The sequence below is a fragment of the Caloenas nicobarica genome, chromosome 15, assembly GCF_036013445.1.
Source record: "Caloenas nicobarica isolate bCalNic1 chromosome 15, bCalNic1.hap1, whole genome shotgun sequence".
Taxonomy (NCBI): domain Eukaryota; kingdom Metazoa; phylum Chordata; class Aves; order Columbiformes; family Columbidae; genus Caloenas; species Caloenas nicobarica.
The window spans coordinates 5,268,335-5,293,080 of NC_088259.1; the positions used below are offsets into that span (position 1 = coordinate 5,268,335).

At 41.2% G+C, this 24,746-nt stretch overlaps 1 protein-coding gene across 3 annotated transcripts in view; it reads left to right on the forward strand.

The window, feature by feature from the left end:
* The window catches only part of PTPRT (protein tyrosine phosphatase receptor type T), a 441,556-nt gene that overhangs the window by 367,280 nt on the left and 49,530 nt on the right, over nucleotides 1-24,746 (forward strand). For 2 of the 3 annotated variants that reach the window (XM_065645694.1, XM_065645695.1), the window contains 4 exons: nucleotides 3,891-4,026; nucleotides 11,190-11,219; nucleotides 20,504-20,551; nucleotides 22,767-22,915. In XM_065645694.1, the coding sequence (XP_065501766.1) occupies nucleotides 3,891-4,026; nucleotides 11,190-11,219; nucleotides 20,504-20,551; nucleotides 22,767-22,915 (363 nt within the window). Of the gene's footprint in view, nucleotides 1-3,890; nucleotides 4,027-11,152; nucleotides 11,220-20,503; nucleotides 20,552-22,766; nucleotides 22,916-24,746 lie in introns of all 3 variants that reach the window. The other variant, XM_065645693.1, reaches the window with a different exon arrangement.

A 24,746-nucleotide genomic window follows, 5' to 3' on the forward strand; every position in this document is an offset into this window, starting at 1 on the left:
GACAGAAGCAATTTCAGCTGTAGAAATCTTCTGGAAGATTTAACTCTGGAATACAAATGGCAGTCCTCTGTACTGAAGTTAATTTTGGATTTCAAATTCTTGTCATTAAGTTTTCAGCTGCTGCAGAGCCAGCTTTAACAGTGTTCCCAAAGCAAGGAGGAATTTAAAAGGCTGCAAGCTGCAACGAGCCGAAACCATGCTTCCAGTAGTTGCACCTTACTGAACTAGTCTGGGATTTAGGTTATCTGTGAATGCACAGCTGCGTTAGACCTTGGGTGCCTGTGAGCATGTTACCACAAAAAAAATCAGTGCTTGATGATCCATAAATCTGACTTCTCGTGGGCTGATGAGGCAGATGATTCTGGGAAAGAACCTGTTTTTCCTTCCTCTGCTCTCTTTGCATCTCTGCAGCATCACCAGAACAGTGTCTCCGATTAATGTGCAGCATGTAATGTGTTCTGTCTCGCTGCAAGACGCTGGATCTCTGGGAGTGTTGAAAGGGGTTGAAAAAGCAAAGTAAATTAGGTTGGTGGGAAAGGATTAAAATTCTGAAATAGCTGTGAATGTAAAATGCAGTGCTGGGTGAATGCCAGTGCCTGTGAAAGTCAGATTCATGCCACTGGTCAAGCTTCTGGGAAAGTGTATTTTGTACAGTACATAAATGTGTACCTCTGAATGTAGTAGCCTGGTCTAGTAGATAATGCACAGATAGGGAGTCAAGGGACCTACAGTTTTTGCTTCTCTGGCACTGTCTTCTATCATTTGCCTCTTTTATTAAGAAAGTAAGCTTAGGGCAGAAAATTGTCCTATTTCATGTTAGTACAGTGTAATGGGGTCCTGGCCTTAGCAAGGGCCTGGGTACCACTGAAAAACACAGGATAATAACTAGTGGTGACCTGTTCTATATCCTATTATTCTGGTATTCTGCTTCAGTTATGAGGAACAATTTATTCCAGGAAACGCGGTGAGAGTAACCACTGGAAAATATGGTTATAGTTTATTTTCTTTCCCTTTTAATGTCAGCAGTATATAAACACCGTTTTTCAGAAGGAAAAAGGTGGCTCCTCAAGTATGATAGTGCAGAGCTTTCCAAGTGTATTTAAAGACATTTGTAGGAAATGGCCATCTGAGCAGTTTTGATGGGCTTCTGCGCTCGGAGGATTTCAGATCTGTCTGTATGCCGGTAGAGAAGCAAAACTGAAGCAAAAGTATTACTCTCGGGAACAGCAGAAGTCATTTTCCTCCTTCCCTTACCTGCAGCTGGTGGTGGTGCAGGTGGGAACACCAGCAACCACGGTAGATTTAGGCATCTCCAAGAAAAATACACCAGAACTGCAGAAAACCAAGGGACTTTTGTGATAATGTTTCATTGCAAATCTTTAAGAATCCAAGACCCAGGAATATACTGACACTGTCATATTATCAGTCCCTAGGCGCTATTAGCTGAGACACCTTACAAATGGTTGGACTAGTAGCCTAAAGGAATTGTTGGCCTTTGCCAAGATAGATAGAAAGACTTAAACAGAAGATTCAAGTGAATCAGTCACCACAGTGTGTAGGTGTCAGGATGGATAATGAGTTCTTTCCAGAACTGCTATAGTCTGCAACGGGACGAGAAATATCAAATAAAAATGCATTGACCACACATTGCCTGTAGTAACAAGCAGCAGCCTGGCAAAATCAAACTGATCTAGTGGATTAGAGGATGGACTTGACAGCACATTCTTAATTTTTTTTTTTTAACGTGGCTCACAGCTCATCAGGGTATTCAGATGGTAAAAAAATGGAGGGGGCCTGACTGTGCCGTTTGTGGTAGAAAACCATTCTCTAACACCTATTATTTAGGGTCATAGGAGTAACGGCAACTCAAGTGAAGGATGATTTGGAGTACTTCTGAGTTTTGCTCCAAACGAATACACTTTTAGGCATTTTCAGGGAAAAACTGTACCTTTATCATTTACTTCATTGTGCGATAGTGTCGGCATTGCCTGTATGATGTTGTATGGCTCACCTCAAGGGCAGATTTCATCCAAGATTTTAAGAGAGATTGTCAAATAAAGATGGTGATAGGCAACCAGTATATTATTTTATTTTCACACTCTGGTGTCCAATTAATTTCAGACCTGTGCACGCAGAAGTTACCAGTGAATTCTTAACTGAATGGGAAAATAGGTGGATGCAGCAGAGCAGGAGAGTTGTCAGGGACAAAAAGCTGGAAATTACATGTATGTTTGAAACAGCCAGCATTTTTGCTTGGTAAATATTGCGTTTTGCTGTGACAAACTAGATTAACAGCTTAGCTGTAAGAAAAGTGAAATCATACTTTTATCACTGCATGTGGTGAGTTTTCTTGTTTTGCATTCGTTGTGTCTTTGTTCCAAATGTGCTCTTCAAGATGCGATGAGAGGAGAATGTAACATTTTATTCAAGATCAGATCCTCATCCCTGGAAGTCCATCAGCTGAGGCCGTATTCAGAACCCATCAGAAAGCCCTATATTCAGATGTATGATTTGATCGTGGTAGCCATTGGGACTCATCCTTGCAGACAGAGACCTTTTAAAGCATTTGCAGTTTAACATGTGGGCAAATGGGCAAAAGAATAATCCAGTGAGGCTTTCTACTGTCTCACCAACATGTGGACTCCAGTGAATATTATCTCCCCAAGCATCTGACTTTATGAACAGAAGTGATTCAGCTTTTCCTGAAGGTCAGCAACACAGAATTCTTAAAAGAGCAAAACATTATGGTCTTCTGATGGCAGCACTCTGGTTTCACCTTTGATTCTTTTTTCCTACTGTGTTTAAGATGTAGAGAAAGAGTCGGCTGAGTCCAACAGCAAAGGCAAAGCCCAAGATAAGATTATGATCTCATGTAACATCAATTCATTTACCTTTATCAAACGCAATGGTGATATTTTTAGGAGTAGTTAAGTATGTCAGGAATATAATAAAGACAGGCTTATTTAGTCTTTAGAGTAGCCACGACTCAAATCTTGTGGGGCTTTCTAAATCAAGCTCAGTGGTTTAAGCTATATCTGGAAAAATTCTGTGCAGCAAGTAATGAAGTCAGCAGAGCTAAGGTATCTAATAATCACTATATAGTAGTGCCAGCAAGGGGCAGAGGGTAGCATTCTGCAAGGTCCTCACTTATTGCAGGGGCAAAAGACCCTTAAAGTCAGATCATGACAAGGAAGTAAAAGAAGAAATGCTGTGCCAGTAATGTTCCTAAATATATTTTATTTTTAGGTGTGTAGGCTTTACTCTTAAAAAATAATGATAATTCAAGTAGAAATTATATTGTCTTGCCTGGACTGCAGAAGAACTCATGTGTGGAACGTATTAGATGATGAGGAGGATGCTCTGTGTATTGGATTAATGCTCGTTACATGCATAATTGTAACTGTATCTTTACAAAAGCCAGGCCTCCAATATAGTGAGAAATACAAATGTGTTCTGATTTTAGAAGAAAAAAAGTTTCTGCAAGCAGTATTATGGGATATGTTACTGCAAACTTGTACATTCATTATTTCAATGAGTAAGAATTGCACCTCCACTTAAGCTATTTGAAATGAAAACTATAACTGCTATTAATTGTCCTGTTTCTTGGGTGTATGCTGAGTGCCTCAGAAAAGTAAAATCCCTGTTACAGTGTAATATGGTGAAATATTAGTCATTTGCATTGCACTGGGATTTTGCACCCGATTACTGCTCTGAATTACCTGTCATTAGCCCTTAATAAAGGCAGATTTGGTAAGATGGACAATTGTCTACTGCAATTTGATTGGAAATATGTTGCTAGTCTTTCAAATGAATATTTAAAGTCGATCATTGCACCATTTTTCTACAAATTCTCTCTTTATCTTCTCCTTCCTCTCCCTCCACCTTTTAAGGAGCTTCCACCCAGAATTCCAATGCAGTGGAGCCAGAAAAACAAGTTGACAGCACAGTGAAAATGGCCGGAGTTATAGCTGGTCTTCTGATGTTTGTTATCATCCTCTTGGGAGCGATGCTTACCATCAAGAGGAGGTAAGTTTCTGCTTTGCTTCCATCTTGGAACTCCTGGCTAGAAGATTTCTTCTTCAAAAAGAAGAAGAATTTGGTAGGGATAAAACATTCCATTTGTGTTACAGAGGGCAGCGGTTAATTCCTATTTATGTATCGCTACCATGAAGAAGTTGTAGTCCCAGAGTGATGCCTGTTCTGGCAGACAGTGTATAAGCAACAAAAGAATGGTTGTTGCTGCAAAGATTTATTGAAAATTAACTGATAATTAATGAGAAGGTATCGCTCATGAAAAAGCACAGAGAAGTGCAAAGGAATAATGAGGCAATGGAAGGGGATATGTGAGCCTGTGCAGGTAGCACAGCAGTGGCCCGATGGAAGACCAGAATTCTTTCTTAACAGGCAATAAAAATAATGTCTTCAAATGATGTGATCGAGGGTCTTGTTCTCAAGTGAGTCTTGATGAGGCGTATTTTCAGACAGCAATTTCTTTCCAACTGCTGTTCAGCTGGAATATTACATCTTGCAGAGGGTGAGAATCTTTCCAAGAGTTAACTCTAGTTTACAGGGGAATGAGACTTGGAAAAATCATATAAGGCTATGAAATTTGTTTGAACAGTTGTTTGAACCTTTTGTGTGATTTGCTTTGAACCATTTGCGCTTACGCTTTGAAGTAGACTATTGTAGTTGCTGCTATTTGAAGAGCTCCACATTTATACTGTAATACACTGATTCAGAAAACCACTTAGAAGTCAAGTTTTTCTTGGGAAAAGGATGCATCTTGTATATATCTTTACCAGTCACATTTCTGGAGTGTACCCTGCTTTTCAACAGTGGTTTGATTCTAACTGAAGCAGGAGCTAGGTAGCTTGGCAGCCCCTTATCTAGGGTATAGTGTTACATGTGAGAACCTTGATGATTTTACTTGGACTGTCGCAGGGAGTGCAGCTTTTCAAAGCAAAGCTCCGTTCCTCTGAGATGTCTTCTCTCTATGACAAGCAGTCACGCATTTCCCAAAAATAAGAGCAGCTGTTAAATCTAGATATGATCCCCTCTATCTTAATCCGGGACACATACGCAAACGGAGTAGTCCTGCGCTAGAGATGCTGGAGTGCAGGGCTGCTATTCAAAAGAACCTTGAGAGGCTGGAGAAATGGGCTGGTGGGAACCTTGTGAGGTTTAGCAAAGTCCTGCAGCTGGGATGGAGTAACCCTGTGCACCAGAACAGCCAGGTTTGCAGAGAAGGACCTGGAGGTCTTGGTGGACAAGTCTAACACAGGTCAGCAAAGTGCCCTCGGGGCAAAGAAAGTCAACTGTGCCTGGGGTGGTGTTAGCAAAAGTGTAGGCGGCAGGTTGAGGTAGGTGATTATTCCCTTCTATTTGCCGCTGGTGGGATTGCTCTGGCCTTACTGTGTCCAGATTGGAAATCCTCAATTAGAGCAAGTCCAGAGGAGGGTTACCAAAATGGTTCAGAGGTGGAGAATCTCCATCCTTGGAGAAATTAAAAACTTGACTTAGACAAGGCTCTGAGGGACTTGCTGCAAGTGAAACTGGTTGAAGCAGGAGGCTGGACTAGATGTCCTTTGAGTAGCCTTTCCAAAAGATGCAAATCTGCAAACCCAATCACCTATGTACTGACTACCGTGAAATCATGTTGAATTAACTGAAGGTGTGGGCAGTCTGGAGGTCTAATCCAATTTTTGCTGTGTGCAAAAATTTCATGTTTTGTGGACAAATATGTATGTGTTTTGTAGTCACATCTGCTCTTTTATTCAATGTTAAAGAGTACAGATGTCTCTGTCCAGTCTCCCAGGAGCTTTTCAGTTCATAAGCAGAAAAAGAAAACAGATTCCTCCAACAAAAAGCAGAAAAAGAGTTTCAGGAAAAATGGAGCTGAGTATTTGGTTTGTTTAATGCTTAGCCCTCATCCAGTCCTGTTATCTCCCTTAAGGTTCATTAAGATAATCTTTTGTTTTCAGCTTGGAAGGTAAAACTTGTAAGGAAATCTGTCAGAGTAATGCCCCGTCTGAACATCCTGGTGTATTTCAAACTATTAACAGTTCATAGCGTTTCTGTCCCACAATGTAGTATTATTATAAATTATATATATTGCTGGGCAGAAAACAAACAATGTTTTTTCATTATGACCAGGATTTCCTTATTTAAGGACAATTTTTTCTGTGGTGTGGCCTGCCAAGAACTAAGTCAGAGAAGTAAGAATGCTCCTGTGAGGCAATATACTTTGAATACTAAGGAGGGGGTAATATTCATGATCTCTCTGTATTTTCTCAGATTTTCAGGTTTCATATCAAACTTGTATTCCCTAACAGTCTACCCTGTCTTTCAAAATGTACATGTGGGACTCTTGCTGTTAAACACCATGTTTGCTGCCGATCTATTTTTTATATAAATTTGAAAACGGTTAGGAAATGTCTCAGAGGTAAAATTATGGGCAAGTAATTTTTTTGTTCCGTAACACTGTGATGAAATCTTATTCGTTCTCATTCTGATTAATGCGTCAATGTTGAAATGGCTTGATGCATATCAATGATTCAACATCTTTGCTTAATCTTCTCTCTTTCAATAGAAACTGGAAAACCAGCCAAAGGCCAGGTTATTAATACAAAAGAATCCTTCAAAGAAAAAGTAAGAAATTATGGCTGATGTAGATTATCAGGTTTTTCTCTATCTCTTCCCCCCCCAACCCCTCAAATGGACTCTACATATTTTATACGTGATATAACGAACTTTTATTAGAGTCAGGAGACTGTATTATATAGTTTAGTTAGCAGGTATATAAAATCACTGGGTTTTAGCTTTAATTTTTTCCTGGTGCATATTCAACTCAGATAAGTAAATGATGGGGAGACCTGTCAAGATCCAGCTTCTTCCAACATTTGATACTTTGGATGTTTTGACTGTCATAACTGCTGCAGTGTAAGTTGATATCTCAGGCAGAAACACAGACAAACAAAGAATCAAAAATACTTATCATTCAGCGCAAGTTCTAGCAGCTGGAGTCTGAGGACCCGTTTGCTTGATATAAAAACTCACAAGGTAGTGCCGACCTGAGCTGGCCCCTAACACAGTGCACATGTTCTGTGGAACCAGCCTGGTCCCCAAAACTGCAATCTTTAGTGAATTTGGGAGTCACATCCCATGGACAGAACTCTGCCATATCTGGCTTTGTCATAGGCTCTGTTAACCTGGGCATCTTTTTTCAAAATTAAAATGAGAAAGGAGGTGAGTAGATGTATTAGAAATACAAATTCTCCCCGTTTTCTTTCTGGAGCTGGAAAATCACATTTGCCTCTGTGTCATTCCCCTCCCTGTGCAAACAGACAAAATCACTGCAGCCTGTATCTCTCTGTGCCTGTTTGCTGTCATTTCCACGGTTACCCACTGGAATACACACTATTATAAGAAATAAACTGGCTCATCAGCTTTAACATCTTTTCCCATTTAGAAGCTATAAAAGTGCAGAAAGAGGGTGTTTTTTGGAGGTCGGCTCTCTCTGGGTCTGCTGCCAGCCCTGCTGATGGCACCGGGGCTGGGTGTCCCTTGAACAGGCGCCACCAGTCGCGTCCAGCTGAGGCTCAGAGCTGCATATGGACAAGTGTTCCCTGCAGATGAACTTCAGCCTGCCAGGCTCATTTAATTTGTCAACTAATGTGGATTGGGACCAGCTTTTATAAAAGGAAAGACTGCTTTGGACCACAGATTGTTTTGAACCTCTGCAGGAGTGCAGCTGAAAACTCGCACTTGTCAGAGAGAACAGTTTAACAACAAAGTTTTCTTTCTGTTTTACAAAGAGAAATATTAGAAGCTTAAGCTCTTGCATTCAAGTTTTGTATTAACCTTACTTGAAAAAGAGTTCCCCTTTTCAGTTCACTAAGGCTCATGCCACTGTGTACAAGACACTGTTGTCTTGCAAGGCGACAACGCAGAAAAATAATTTAATTACACAAACTTGACATGTTTTCTTCAAACTAAGCTGGAAAATATCACAGTGGCATTTGTTCATGGTCCAGGGCATCATAGTTCATTGGTAACGGTCACAGTAGAGGATTTCCTGAATGAAGCATTTTGTTAACCAGTGCAAAGAGCAAAGGAAGGAGAGAGATTAGAAGAGACGGAAACATTAAATGAAGGCAGAGACCAGTTTGAGATTGGGATGAGGCAGATCATCAGAAGCTGCTTTTTGTTTCTGTGAGACACACCAAATCAGCATATTTTTTTTAACTTTTCATATGCAAGGCATGAGGAACTGTTGCCGAGTTGCTGATAGTTTCAACAGACCATATTGCAAAAACTCTATTGACTCGCCAATTTTGGGAGACTGCCACTGTTTTAGAGGGTTTAATCAGATACATGAAGCTAAATTAAACCAACCAGCAGGTTTATGCCCTGGAAAATTTGGGTTTGACTTTACGTTTGTTATCTGAAAGTTTTAGTTGAACCCTGGGGTTCAACAACTAAAGTTTCTGTATGTGTATATCTATGTAAAAATTACGTGTTTGTATACATAAATTTCATTTTAAATGTGGCCGTCTTACAGTACCTAAATCAAAACCATTAACAAAATTGGTGTTCTTCGTTTTGGGAATCCACGAGCTACATGAGTTACATGTTTGCAGTTCCAATAGCATCATTTGTATATGGATGCACAAATTACTGCACCGTAATTTAGCCTGTTAATTTACAGTTGGTGATCAGTGCCACTTGGATGTATTTGCTCACATAAGGCAGTTCCTCCTTTCTTCATTAATAGAGACATACTCTGAAATACTTCATTTTTATTATATCAAAACATTGCTCATTGTCTAGGGAGCTTGTTTGTTTGTCCTTAATATTAGTTAAATATTTTTGTGCATTAGAAAATACAGAACCAGTTAGTAAAAACAAGCTGAAACAAGAAAAACAAGACCTTTGTAAACTTCTTTTCTGGAGAAAATACCCTTTGACTTTGCCCCCCAAAAGGATTAAATTTTGGTCAGTTCTGATTTCATCTGGACAGTTTTAACTCCAGTGTAGTCGCAATTTGCATTACCCTGGAGTGAGGAATGTGATGCTTTTCAGGCTTGTGCATTTGAGCGGACAAAACCTCTACTGACCCCTTTAAGTATAAGACTGAATAAATAGGATCAGACAGCCTGTCATGGGTGCACTGGAAATAAGTTCTTTAAACTGCTGTTGGTAGCAAAAAAGGAGATTTGGGGCTATGTAGGGTCTAGGATTAGTTCCTTCTATGAAAATTCAGCTCCTTATTCTGGATTAAGATTTAAATAAAACTAATTAAATAAAACACAAATACTTCTTGAACAGAACACGCCCGAGCTATAGGAGAGAGTTGCCATAGGGATGTTTGCACATTCAGTGACCTGTGTCCCTTCTGTTTCCATATTGAAGGTGGGCAATACACTCTACGATCTGATCATGTTTTCAGTGATCCATAACTTGGAGCATTTTAACAGTTAGTTTTGAAATACTCCTTAGGAAGTCCTTATTTTAGACCACAAATTTTGGGAGAATTTGAGCCAAAATGGCCTGTCCAATTCCAAAATATAATCCTCCTTTTTTGTCTTCCTTTATTTTCTGCCCTTATGGAATAAATCTTTCTGAGCTTTCTTCTGTAGCCTTGAGGGATACGTAGCGTTTTAATGAGAACTAAGAGTCTCTTGTGATCACATATGTCCACTGGCTGATACGGGAGACAAACAGAAAGTACAGCAAGGTGCTCATTGGAACAATTACAGTTGATAGTGCTGTGAAACCTGGCACTGGCCTATCAGAGGGGTTTTATTGATGGAATAATTTTGGGGACATAGGAGGTTCAGCTGCATGGGCTCTCGTTTTCTACATCCTGATGATTTTTCCCTTTGTTTTGAGGTTCAGAGAAACTTCGAATTTCGGAGTGAAGCTCGGTGGCAATCACTGCACCCGAACTGGTGCACTGCTGTTGCATGTGGAATTTCTGGGTTTCAGGAGATGATAGCATAAATACTTTTAGGTATACCTTGGACTTGGTGTCATTCAAGTAACTTAAAATATATAAGGAATTTGGCCAGCATTTCAGGTTTATAGCAAGGGCCACCACCATGCAAAACATGTCATTTCAGAGTAATCCTCTTGTACACCTGTAATCACTGTCCTCTATGCAGTGAGTACATAGGAAAGATGATCACTTTGCACAGAGAGTAATGGTGCTGAATCTGATTTCCATGTCTGCTTATGAAAGTTGTGTTCTGAAGAACCATAAAAGTGAACACTTGAACCTTGCATTTATACTTAGAGATGCCTCCTAGTATTTGTAGTGTCTTCAAAGATGGGGTTTTAAAGTTGTGCAATAGGTTGAAGTTTGGGTTTCATTGTTCTTCCGTCTTGACCACGGCTTCTGCTTTCGAGGCTCCGTTGTGCCTTGCTGTAGATCTGCAATAGCGTGCTAGATCTGTTGTCAAAGAGCCTTTTCAGAGAAGCTCTTTTCCAGTTATAAAAGGGAAGACATCACCTCTTATGTTATAAATGATTGCCAAGGCTCGTTTTGTGGCGCTGCTCAAAACACGTATCAAAATGTTCTGAAGTGTATTGTTGAAAAACTGTAATAGAAAATGCTTAATCACAGTGATGCAGAAAGCTTATGCATACCCCTGGTGATCATCTATAAATATGTAGTGATGCTTGAATTGTTAATGAACTATTTGCATTTTAGAGTTTGATGAAGCTTGATTTATCATTACACAATTTGCTCATTGTCTAAATATTCCAAAATTGTGGTGTTCTTACATTTTCACTTTCTTATTGATTGTTAGTTATATTAATAGCTTGTACATATTTTTTTCCATTCCAAAAATCTCCAAGCACTTTACAGGCCAAGGTAAGTCTCATTACATGTATAGTGACCTGGCAAAGCTAAGGAAGAAAGAGGTGAGGGCATTTATTCCTGGTGACACAGGTCAGTGGCAGAAGTGGAAACACGACCTGTGTTTCCTGTCTCCAGTATCCATTCCTCACCAACTTACAGCTCCTGAAAAAAAGTGCAGGAGAATAGTAGCTCAGTACAAGAGGCAGCACAAATACTTTGTATGTTGAAAAAAGTCCTAGAGTTCATATCAATCTAATTATGTTTTTTCTTTTATTTTTTTTCCCTTTTGGATATTCTGTTCATCTGACTGGCCATCGATATTTAGAAGAAATGCATATTCCTACTCCTATTACTTGTAAGTACTTGGCTGGACATGATGTTTCTTGAGCGTGCTCACCCTATGGTAATTTTGTGCTTTGTTGTATCATTTTCTTTTACCACTTTTTTTTTTTTTTTTCCATTTATCCTTGTCTTTCCAGCAGCGTGTGTTTTATTTTCTCAGTTTCACACTGTTATGTTTTCCCTGTTTTACCATTGCACCTATAACCGTGCCTGCAAACACATAAATGCCCGCAGCTATGTCGGTTATGGTTTATAGTTCTTCAAATGCTAATGGACAAATACAGAGTATCTCAACTGCACATTTTTTAATTGTCCATCATGTTTAGCCAGACTGCAGAGAAATTCACACCTGAAAGTTATCGTTGGCAATTTCTCAGTCGTGGCTATAAGCTCTTTAAAAATCTAAGTTTCCTGACAACTGGGACTTGACATTTTCTCAGCAGACAGCCCTGTTCCTGGAGTTGCCAGGTTCCGAGTGTCAGTTTAGACGGTTGGATGATGAAGCAGTTCGACTATTCAGATCTAAATCACCTGTCCAGCCCTAATGACAATGCTGCATAATTAAGGCAGTTGTTAAAGCACATGAAAATGCTTCACACACCAGTACTTCCAGAGCCATCTGTTGTCTAAAGATTGAGGGGCTGGAAAGTAATCGAGGCCAAGCTGTTTCTGCCATGAAAACGGTTGTCTGAGGATCAGGAGGTGGAGAGGAACTGGATCAATGATCTGAGGAAAGAGTCCTGGGGAATTGAGTTGGATGCCTTTGCTGCCACCAGAGGGCTGGGAGGGATGGAGAAGGCAACTCTTACTACTGAACAGGTCTCCCCTCTCCGTCTCTCAGAAGCAGTGGTCGTATCACTGACCTAGACCTTTCCCCCCGAATCAGCAACCTGCCTTCAGGGCTCTGACATGGACAAAATTGTCAAAAGGGCCACATCTGCTGTGCTGTCACCTCCCCCCCGCAATCTGCCACCCCGGCATCCTCCTCCTTTGCCTGTTCCTACCGTTCATCTTTGGCTTGATCTTGTGAATTTGTCCTGTGGACACATCTGGAAGGTGTTCAGCAGGTCAGTGAAATGAGTGCATTAATGTTCTGCTATTTGAGTGGAAGTTGGCTTCTATTCCATGTGGGTTGATTTACATCCAAGGAACAGGACAAAAGAGTTAAGTATGAGGATCCCCAAGTACCATCTGTTGGAGTGATTTTGTTTCTCTATGACCTATCAGAAAATAGTTGAAAGAGGAACTTTCCCCACTTGTGAAGTGCGTGAAGAGCCTAAAGACACCATGGTGAACCTTGACTTAGCCCAGTTATGTAATTGTAAATGCAGAGTAACTCCATTTCCTCTAGATTTCACACTGGTTCACCAACGATGGAATTTGACCTTAAGCAGTCAGATTTCAAGAGAAGTTTAACTAAGTGTTAGAGTAGGGGAAGGTTTTAACACTTAGGTACTACTAGCTGGTTGCCTTTCTTGCAACAATATTTTCTCTTCTGCACATTTCTCTTTAATTTCAGAAAAGTGTCCCCCACACAGTTCTACTGTTTTTGTTTCCTTATAACTAGTCAGCACCATCGCCTGAAAAATTCAGTCCAGTTTTGCATTATAATTTTTTCTTCTTCCAGCAAGTAGTATGGGGCCAGGATGTTTTCTGTTTTATTTTATTTTTGAGTTTTGCCTGTTTAAAAAGATGAATCAAGTTTTCAGCCCCATGTGACCCCTTTTTACAACTGCACAACATTGCTTTAAGCAGTCCGCTGAGGATTACTCTGCTACAGAGAAAGTAGGGGTATCACTAAGTGATTTCTTTGCAGTTTGTAATGGCTTCTGTGCACCAATATACTGGAACTTTTTTTTCTCAGAGAGCAGGAGAGTGACTCAGGAAAAGTGAAGAGACAATCCTCTGGAGGTCACCCAAGCCTGAGGCTGCAATGAGCTTCAGCTGTAGCAGAAGCAAGTGCTTTAATAGGATGTAATAAGGCAGATGTGCACCATGCAGCATATCACAACAGGGAAAAGCCAGAGGTATCATCAGGCAAGCTTATGTGTTCCTAGCACCCCACTGAAGCACTCAATGGAGATTTGAGCTCTGGATGTAGAAATCATACGATATATCTCCCTAGTACTGCACGCAACATTTTTTGCAGACAGCTCATTCTTAGCTCTGTGCTTCTGGTGCACCAGGTACCCCATTAAGCGCGAGCTCTGCCAGCTGGAGCATCACTATGGCAGAGGTAATACCTAAATAGTCATCACACAATAAATACTTGCATCATCAGGCTGTGCCTGTCAGCATTTGGTTTCTGGCTGACGTTTGACCTGTTCTCTGATCTGGCAAAACCAAGCTCTGTGTTTGGTTTTTTCTTTTTCCCTGAACAGTAGTCAGGGCACGAGGGATGTTCCAGTAGAATCCCTGAAGGAGCACGTGATGGAGTTTTATTGAATTTCATGTTTCAAGTTTCACATGAAATAGGAAGTTTCATTATGGTTGCAGATGAAAATCTTAAATCGCAAAGGACTGTGTAGTTCTTAGCCGAAGCTGATAGAAATTGCTACAGCCTCTTATGAGCAGAGAGGTTTGATTTAAGTTTATTTGAAATGTTGTGAAAATAAAAACAGCAGTATGTATATATATAGATTTTTTAAATAGAATTGGTTTCCATGCTAGGACCTCTTATGAATGTTTTTGTCCCGAAGCAAAATTCAGTTGAATGTGTTACCAGTTTTGAAAGGCAGGTTTTCAAATAGATCTGCTGGCAGACCTTTAAATACATATGGATTACATCTACTTTATTTTCAGTCTCCGTTTCTGGACTTCAAAGTTGTGCTGCTTAGAGGAATTCTTGTCTGCTTTCAGATAATTCCCCTCAACCCTTTGTCATCTGCTTTGCTGGAATTTCTTCTTGCTAGGGACCAGAATCTCCAACCCTAACTCTTTTAAACAGTTCTTAATGCTAAGTCTATTAAAGTTAAGAGAGACTCACGAGTACCTGATATTTGCACAGTCAGGATATAAGCGCTGTGGTGGTCTCTGGGCTGGAGTTCTGCCTTCAGCCTGTCTTGTGTTCTGCTGCTCTCCAGCACTGCAAAATCTGATTCTGGAAGATGGTTGAGTTCCTGCAGCTTTGGTGAAACCAGTCAAAAGTATTTGTTTATAAGAGTAGCCCTTTTAGGTATTTTGTGCATACTGGGTAAATAGTTGTGAGATTTTTGTATAGCAACACTTCATTAAAAACTTGCCATAAAATACAGGAAGAGATATTATTGTAGCTGAAAGAGAAGGCTGTAGAGATCTTTAACACAGTTCAAGTGGAAATACAAGCCCAGGAGGCCTCTATTCCTAATTTGCTAAGTCACGGTGCAGGACTGACATAGTTTTGAGTACTTCCATTTACCCATCAGTTAAAGTTAGTTGCTTACACCTTGAGATCCTTGGGCAGAACTTGGTTTTGTGATGGGAAGAGAGGGACGTGGAATGAGGAGTCCCTGTCCTGGTACATTCATTTGTGTTGCTGTCTCCAGGGTGATGCATGAACCTTTTCAGAGGAGTTACTCTGTATTTACACCAATATAAATGTTGTCTAGGGTTTGTACAGAATTGCTAGCTCTATTATATTGCACTTAAGTTTAATGCATTGTCAGATACGATGTGCAGCCCATCCACGTCTGAAAGTTTTTCTTTTCCCAGCTGAAGCTGTAAAACACAGCAATTCATCTGGTTTAAAGGAGCTTTTGCGTTAAATGACAGACAGCTCTTTTGCAACAGTATTTTCAGCTGCAGCAGCCCATATCAAGGCTTTATTATTTCCTCATCAGGAAAAGGAATGGAAATGTTTTCTGTGTGTGGGCTGGAGTTTTTTGTTTTGTTTCTTTCTCCTGAGTCGAGTAATAGTTACAGAATGAAATTTAATCTAGAGTGAAATCAGACCAGAGAAGTATTTCTGGAAATACAGAGATTCACGTATATGTTACAAACACTCAGTTTAATGTTATTTATAAGAAAAGGGCACTCGATGGCCAATATGTTTTTTTCCTTTCTTCTGAGCTGACCACAGCATTGAGGACTTGATTGCAGTATAGGAAGCCCCTTCAACTCCTATCGTATTTTCTTACCAATTTTAATTGTTTTGGGGGGTTCAGCCAGCAGTTTCTTTTCATGGGAGATATTCCACCAAAGGTATTAAGCTAAATTTATACTTGCATTTCCTGAAATGGCAGAGTTTGTGGTGAATTTATTTCCACCATCTGTGGGACATTTGAAAAGAAATAAAACATTATTTTATTTATGGGCATACCTCTCTATAAGCACATATATACCTAAATATCTCCATATAGTTCCGTGGATGGTGGGATCTGCCTGCACAGGTTAAATCAGAATTTTAAGAAGAAACTGGTTTTCTCATTAGATGCTGGAAAAACAGAATTATGAAGCGGTGGCTATGCCAGTCTAAAGAGAGCAAATTAAAAATAAATAAATGAATAAAATCCAGAAAGTGAGATTCTGTTTAGAGCCCATCTGTGTGGTGATTGCCAGCCTAAACTATGCAGAGGGCAGTGTTTGCTGGTTGCGCATACCAGCATATACTTACACTGTATGGCTCTTATATGCACTTATCTTGTCCTAAAGTTTATATGGTTGTGAGTAAATATCCTCCACAAATAGTGATTAATTTGATCAAGTAAAGCTTAGAGAGGGCAGCCCTACATTTTTCAAGACGCTATGTTTTTATACACACAGCACAAAATATTCAGAGCATCTTTTGACATATATCTACATTCTATCACTTTCTCATGCCCAGTAATGCTTGCTTTTTAAGCCCAGGTGGTGCAGCTGGTCCTCGCTCTTCACTTTGCCTTGACTCTGGTGAATTCTCTCTGCTCCTGCAATAACCTGCACCAACTTCAGCTTCACCATGGCAGGCGTGAAAAGAGTGCAAGTAAAGCTGTCTCTGTGCCTGCCTGTTAGTGGGGGATCTGCCCTTATAGTGGCTGTAAGAAGCAGTAAGCTGCCTATGTGCTTAGGCCAGAGGATATTTCTCAGCTCTGCTGAGGTTACGGGTTGCACAAAGGGAGCAGGGGATGAACTGCAGTGATGAGCGGGCCCATTGGAGCACAGGGAGCCAGAAGGCTGCATTGCTTTTAACTCTTATTCCTCTTGGTCTTGTTTAAAGACCTTCAGCGACCAAGATTTCGCAGCCTCCCTGCCTGATCAGCTTGAGAGATCGGCAGTCTCTACTGCATGTGGTTTTCCCCAAGTTTAAAATGAGCCGCACTTCTATAGCTTCGTGCCGTAACTTTTTTCTCAGCCCCTCTAGACAGGGAGAACAGCTTCCCATGTGATGTCATTTCATATTTTTGAAGAGCCATCAGCCCTATTTGATTGTCTTTTCTCTAGATTAAAGGACCCTATTTCATTTGGCCTTTGCTTATAGGTCATGTTCTCCAGATTTCCCTGTCTTGTTCTGCCTTTGTACGTGTCCCTTTGGCACACATCTTATTTGAAGTGCAGTATTGCAGCAGAGGCCTTACCTATCCTTGGTCAGAGCAAAAGGATTACTGTGTCTTGCAGACCATAGTGTGATATATAATCCCTCCCTTATTTTTACACCAGCAGGAAACTGTTCTCTCAAACTGAGCTTGTAATCTACTACAGATCTAGAGGACAGAGATCCTTTTCAACAGAACTGCTATTTAACCAGTGCTCCCTGCTGGGTATTTGCATGGCAGATCGCTGCCTGCCTTAAACTTGTGCAAATTTCATCGTAAATAACATGTTAAGTAAGTTCAGTGGCTGAGCGCTAAATTAAAGTGGACAGAGGGGTTCCTGGAGCCAGGGGAACCCGAGCAAGAGCAGAGAGACCTGCCAGGAACCGGCAGCGCTCGCTAGCGAGGCTGATGTGGTTTGGGCATTGCCAGGAGCAACCACGGGAGATCTGAACATCTATGCAGAGCGCGAGTCAGCAGGAGGTCGTGTGACAGCCAGGGCGAGGATTACGACCGTGGACTTTAAGAGAGTTGACTTTGACATCTTCAAGGTCCTACTTGGAGGAATCCCATGGGTTAGGGCTCTAGAAGGTAGGGGAGTCCAAGGGAGCTGGTTAATATTCAACCATCACTTCCTCCATGCTCAAGATTCATGGATCCCTATGAGCAAGAAATCAAGCAAAGGGAGCAGGAGGCCTGCATGGATGAGCAAGGAGCTTCTGCAAAATTCAAATGGAAGAAGGAAGTTTATGGAATGTGGAAAAAGGGGCAGGCCACTTGAAAGGAATGTAGGAATGTTGCTAGAGTATGCAGGGATGCGATGAGGAAGGCTAAGGTCCACTTGTAATTAAATCTGTCCAGGGATGTCAAGGACAGCAAAAAGGGCTTCTTCAAGTACCTCAACAGTAAAAAGAAGACTAGGGAAAATGTGGGTCCACTGCCGAATGAGGTGGGTGCCCTGGTGACAGAGAAGGTGGAGTTACTGAATGCTGCCTTTGCTTCATTCTTTACTGCTAAGGCTGGCCCTAAAGAATCCGAGACCCTGGAGGTAAGAAAGTAAGTCTGGAGAAAGGTAGACGTTCCATTGGTTGAGGAGGATCGGGTTAGAGATCATTTAGGCAAACTGGACACCCACAAATCCCTGATGGGATGCACCCACGAGTGCTGAGGGAGCTTGCAGATGTTATTGCTAAGCGACTCTCCATCATCTTTGGAAAGTCATCGAGAATAGGAGAGGTGCCTGAGGACTGGAGGAAAGCCAATGTCACTCCAGTCTTCGAAAAAGGCAAGAAGGATGATCCAGGAAACTACAGGCCAGTCAGCCTCACCTCCATCCCTGGAAAGGTGATGGAACAACTCATTCTGGATGTCATCTCTAAGGATGTAGAAGAAAAGAAGGCTATCAGGAGTAGTCAACATGGATTCACCCAAGGGAAATCATGTTTGACCAAGCTGATAGCCTTCTATGATAGTATGAATGGCTGGGTAGATGAGGAGGTAAGCTTAGGAAGTGTGGGTTGGATGAGTGGATGATGAGATGGATTGAGAACTGGCTGGATGGCAGAGCTCAGAGGGTTGTGATCAATGATGCAGAGTCTAGTTGGAGGCCTGTAGTTAGTGGGGTTCCCCAGGGGTCAGTATTGGGTCCAGTCTTGTTCAACCTGTTCATCAATGACCTGGATGGAGGGACTGAGTGCACCCTCAGCAAGTTTGCTGATGATACAAAACTAGGAGGAATGGTTGGTACACCAGAAGGCTGTGTGAGATCTGGACAGGCTGGAGAGTTGGGCGGAGATGAACCTAATGAAGTTCAACAAAGGCAAGTGTAGGGTTCTGCACCTGGCGAGGAATAACTCCATGCACCAGCGCAGGTTAGGGGTTGACCCACTGGAAAGCAGCTCTGCAGAGAAGGACCCGGGGGTTCTGGGGGACAACAGGTTGACCATGAGCCAGCCATGTGCCCTGTGGCCAAGAAAGTCAATGGTACCTGGGGTGCATTAGGAAAAGTGTGACCAGCAGGTGGATTGGACTAGATGATCTCCAGAGGTCCTTTCCAACCGCAGCCAGTCTGTGATTCTGTAATATGCGTACTCCTAGTTGGCTGCTGTGCAGAAATATCTAAAAGCAATTGTATTGTGTAGCTTTCTTAAATTGCTTATTGAAGATGAGGGCAATATGCAATTCTTGTCTGTAGGAGGAAATTTCATGTTTAACTTACGTGATCTATACCAATGTCTAAATTACCTGTGCATGCAAATCTACATTATAGTGTATATAATCCATCCTTGTGAAACATCTAAAATTAAATCTGTCAACCTACATGTACGAGAGCTCTTTAGGAGTGGCAGTTACAGATTTAACATTCAAGCATGTAAAATTGATATAAAAAGTTAGACTTTGCAAGCTGCTCTTAAAAAATAATCCCTGTAGTTTATCCAAACCTCTGCAGAACAGGAGTCTGATCCTGCAGATACCTCTAACTGAAAATATTGCTTGAGCTTTCTGATTAATTCCCATGGCAGTAAGTGCTTTGTACTTGATACTAAGTTTGCGTTCCTTGACTGTTAAACTGGAACTCCCACAATTTTAATATAGTGCTTCAGCATTTTATATCTGTTCTCTGATAGCAGTAGAAGTTTCAAAAATAGCTGAATCAAATCCCCATGATTTGTTTTCAAAATTCAGGCTTAGTTTAGGTTCACTGCCAATAGCTTTTATCCTTGCTTTAGTTGGATCAGCTTCAACTGCCTGATTATACAGCTGGTCTCATTTTTTTAATTCGACTTTGTGCATCTTTCTGTCTCATCCCTCCTGTGTGTGTGTTGTACCTGTAAACATCACCTCTTCATTTCCAAACCTTCTTGAACTGAAAAGGGCAACCCAGTAACCCCATCCGTAGACTCCCGTTTTCTCCTTGGCACATTTTCCTTACACTTAAAGGTAAAATGGCCGTTAATATCACTTCATTCACATTTTGATATTTCAGCCTCTTCACCCTGTGTTGATTGTATCAGACACTTCTTCCAAATATCTGCCCGGTCCTTTATTTCTTCCCCTTTTCAGCTGCATAATGCATGAGATGGAAAGTGTTTTCCCGGTGTCAGGCTATGCTGGGTCCGGTCCGTGATTGACACTAATGCCCCGATCGCAGTTTCATCTGGGTGTTGCAGTTGTTGTCTGTAGGGAAGGCTGGTCTCTCAGGAGAGCAGGAGCCGTGTCACTGATGCAGCCTGTCAGTGATTCACAGAGATCTCTTGAAGTGCCCTATTTTAGGAAACAGCATTTCCAGATAAATGCTTTTCCAATTCCAGAGGCATTTTGACATGCTGGGAATTAAACCTCTACCTAGCTGTGGGTTTAAGTCATATCCCTAGTATTCTAGAAAGTGCGAGTCATTTGATTTTATAATCCTTTCTATGAATTATAATGATGGTAAGGACCAAATAGGCTTAGTCCTGTGCTGCCACTCTATCCAGACACATAACAGAGGCAGAAAAGGCACATTTAGAAACCGAGAGCCCCTTGATGTGTCTGGCAAGCTTGGCTCTGAAATCTTCAAAAGAGATCTGTCTTCCTTTTCCCTCTAAATTTAGAAGAAGAATTTTTACATTCTTCGAATAGAGAGGGAGAAAGGTGGAAACTGATAACACACTGTTGAAAGAAAATTGTAGCGTTTTCAGATGCAGAACAATTTTCTGTGTGGCTTCTCTCTGAACTTGCGTAAGCGGTAGCTGGTCCACCTGCGAGCAGCCTGGTTTGTGTGTGCGAGTTAGATTGAGAACTTTAAACTCATGTCACCTTTTCTTTTTAGGCATTCAAGCCAATGTTTTAGGGGCCTCTCTGTCTTCTACAGGACCAGGTAGAACTGCTTTGCATAGGGCTTTTGTAAGCAGGCCTTTGGGGACTAATGGGCTTGGGTTTGGGGTTATTTTTTCCTGCCTAGCACATGCAGAAATGTTATTGCTCATTCACTGAAAGAGAAAACGGGTTTGCCAGTTCCGGCTCTTTGTAGCTTGTTGGCATCTCTGAAAAGATACCAGGCAATGGGACTTACGGATAATTATTGCCACAAATAATTTAATCTGGGTTTTATAAGGAATTCACCTTTTTTGACTCACCGTTTTTAAACATCAGGAGTGGTTGTCTGTAATGGCTCACCCCAGCAGTCCAGAGTGCTTGTTATTAAGGACTTCTGCATTTTGGATTAGTGTTTCCCACTGAGAAATTGAAATTCCTGTTGCCAGAGAATGCACATAGGCATGTATGATTAGCAAATCTAAAGGATTAAAATAACCGCATAGCAGGGTTAATAAACTACAAGACTATTATTGTTACCTCAGGTACCACAGCACAAAAAATGGGGGCTCCAGCGGCTGTAGTTCATAATTAACAAATCTGACTGTGCTAACATTGCTGAACACTGGAAGCAAAGCTTTTAACGTCATTAAACACCAGCTTTTTGCTTCATCGCTCAAGGAGAGTTCCTCTGTTTGCAGCTTCATCTGCAGAAGTGGGTACACCACGGAGATTCTGCAAGATCTAAATATGCACTCTGCAATTACGTACCCAATTCCGACAGCTATGGGTTTGAATTGAAGCCACTAAGTGTAAAAGGTTGAACCTAAACTGGGTGAGCAGATGAAACAGATGTATTTGGTCAAATGTTTGCAGCAAACATTGGACATTTCTCCATAAATTTGTGCTCTCCTGGTCTGGATTATCGGTTTGCCTTAAAATAGGCATTTTCCACAGACATAAGCAAAGGTTGAAGGTTGAGACAACTCTGACCCTTCCTTGCAAATGAGTGTAAACTGGCCTGGCTACCCATCTCGTGAAGGGCCGGGGCTCAGCTGTGCGCTTGAACTTGCTTGTAAATGCCACTCTGACGTGTGCTGTGAATAAATAAAGCCAATTGGAATATGTTGCAAGGAATACCCTTTTCAGAATCTAATGAAGTTTAAAAGATGGGTAACACTTACCATAAGCATGTTGTTTTAGTGAAGAAAAACCTCTTTGCAAAATGATTTAGTTGTTAGGATTTTTTTTTTTTTCCTGTGAGTTAGAGGAAAAAAGAAAACCTAAAGCTCTTTCTTACAGTAATCTGGTTTTCTCCTTTTTATTTTGTTTTCTTATCTACGGAACTCGTGTAAGCAAAGTTCTTTGCCGGGGCTAGGGATTTGTGTGATATTTTTTCAAGGTGCGGGTTGTAGAATGTCACGCATTCATTTTTAAACAGTTTTGCTCTCTGATATGAATGAAGCACAGGGCAGTCAAATGTCAATGGAAGCCTAGCAGCTCACTTTTCCCGCTTCTCTCCATTTTCTTATTAGCTGTGTTTGCAAAAGAGGAGCCTCTTTGTGTTCTTGGCTTTGTTAGTCTTTTCAGAGCAGGAGGTGTTTTTGCTTTTTCCAGTGTTTTTGACATCTCCTCAAAATAAGAAAAGACCCATTTTCCCAGTGCAGAGGCATATTTGGACATTTCTAAAAGAACTTTAACCTTTAACTCGCCCCACCCTTCGCTGACTGTTGATCCTCAGTGCGGTTTGGGTGTGATGTGAAATTCAGCAGATGCTGCTGCCCTCCTTGCTCTGCCTGGGGACAGGGCAGAGCTCCTGCTCCACCTCTCAGGTCACACTCAAAGCAAACCCCTGGTGCAGGTGTCCCGGTGGGATGGATCCAGATGTCCCATTGACCTCCCAGAGAGCTGTTCCGGTCGCTGCCCTCATCCCGTGCCCTCTGCTCATCCCGGAGCGGCTGAGACCCGCTCCAGGGGCTTCACCTTTGCCACCCTCTTCAAGGAGGACGTGGCACTCCTACTGCTGGGGTGATGCAGGTTTGTGCACGATAAGTTACTGGGAGGGACGGCTAAGCTCCAAGGACTGGTATCACTATATTTATTGTGCTCCACAAGAGTCATATTAAAAAGTTGCGGGGTTTCCTCTCATGCGGTTTGCCACATGCCCTGCATGTCTGACCAAGTGGGCTAATCGTGGGTGTCAAAATATTTTCTTATTGTTTTGTTTTTAATGAGGGAAAACTGACCTTGATTTCTCCCCTCTTCAAAATGCCCTGAAGGAAGCTAGCCAAGAAGCAGAAGGAGACTCAGACCAGCACGCAGAGGGAGATGGGTCCCATGGCTACTTCCGACAAGACCTCTACCAAACTCAGTGCCGTTCACAATGAAGAAGCTTTTTCTTCCAGCTGCCAAGATGTGAATGGATTCAGTAAGTTTAACTTGCTTGCGATGGATATGTCCCCCTTGGAGAGCTCTAGGTTCTTAAAAGGACCTATTCCCATGGGCACGGTATAGAGGAGCTGGGAACGACAGTGATAGCAATCGTTGCAAAAGCTCAATAGAAACCAGTTGTCTGAAATGTCTCTGACATTGCCCCTATTTTAACTGTCAGATAGGTGTAGAGCATTCATTCTGACTCTAAATCTACTGAGAATAATTTATGAAGTCTGCTCTAATAACTACATCAGACAGCCAGAAGGCACGTTTATTTATTCTTCAGAAATATTTCTTGCTTTGTGAGTAGAAGAGTTGAATCAAATCACTTAGCTGACGTGTAGGATGAAATAACATTTTCTGTACGAAATTGTTACGAAAGCAAGCATGGTCTTCTGGTTAGAGAACTGGAATGGAAAGACAGCATTTCTTCTTTTGTCTGTGTCCTCTGTTTATTCCTCACACGGGTTCAGTAAAACTAATCTTAGTTAATATTTGTAAACCACTCAGATCTCTGTAGCTGGAAGAATTTTGTTGGTAAAGTAACACGAATTCATACTTTAGCCTCACTAGATCCAGACTGAGTGCATGGGGGATTGCATGGTGGATTTGTAAACTTTTCATATTAAATAAATTTTAACTTAGACACTATGGGAATGTCACTCCTTCTTTTGACACTTAGCTTGCTAGTTTGAACAGGGAGCAGCTCTGAAACACAAGTATGTACTAAAACTCTCTTATCTTTCTCAAATCTCTTTAGTGAAGGGTTTTTTTTCTGCTAATTACTAACATGGAAGTACTTCTGGTACAAAATGTGCTTTATCACTGAAACCTTTGTAATCTCAGATTGAGCGGGACAGGCTGAGTGAATAATTCTTTTCCCTCTATCTGTAGGTCCTGTCAAATTCCATCTGCATGTGTTGCTGCTGCCATTCCGTGTAACGTACCTGTGAGACGGATAGATAGGTGTTGGGGACTGTCAGGGCTAGCCGTGAACTCTTCTCTCTGATATTAAATTGACTTGAGTCAAGACCTGATTTTCTCAGGTCCTGAGTAGCTCTGTCTCCTAAAGAGACAGCAAGAGTTGTCAGTGCTTCATACCTTTGAAGGACAGGATGGCAGAGGATAGCATTGTAACAGACGTCCTAGAAACAGCAAAGGTGGTTTGTTTAAACTGTATGAGGAGAATGAAATGTGTAACACTTTCTTCAGAATTTGGATTTTTAAAAGCTTTGTTGTTGTTGGTTTTCCAACCATAAAATAAGAGGAGAGAGATGAGCCTGTAATGTGACCTCATTTTTTTTTTCCCTTGGTATTTTGAGAGACTAATTAAAACAGCTGAGTCATTTACTTGAAATGGCAACTATAGAAAATGTTGTATCTAATTTTGTAAAAAAGCATCGCGCCAGGTTTTCTTTTTCTTTTAATCAGTTAGTCATTTGCTTGTCTGACATCACTGCAGATTTTATCACTACTTCACTCTGTAATACAGCCTGAGTCAAGCAATTGGTTGATTCTTTTCTTCTTTTCCCTTTTAAATCCATGAGAAACAATTACTGGTAAGCCTTCATGATTTCTCAGAATTTTTTACTGCCAGGTCCAGGACGTTGAGGTGTTGGAGGTAAGTTCTCTTCTGTGCACTAGCGTGCACATGCTCATGCAGGAATTATATGAGCAAAATACTTTATAATTAAAAAGTTGCCTAAATAGAGTTTAATATTTCCTATACAGGCCCACTCTACCTTTTGAATAGCATAATAGGATTACTTCTTAACCTTCCTGCTAACTAGTAGAGTTTTACAGGGGGTTATCCATCCTAGCTTTTG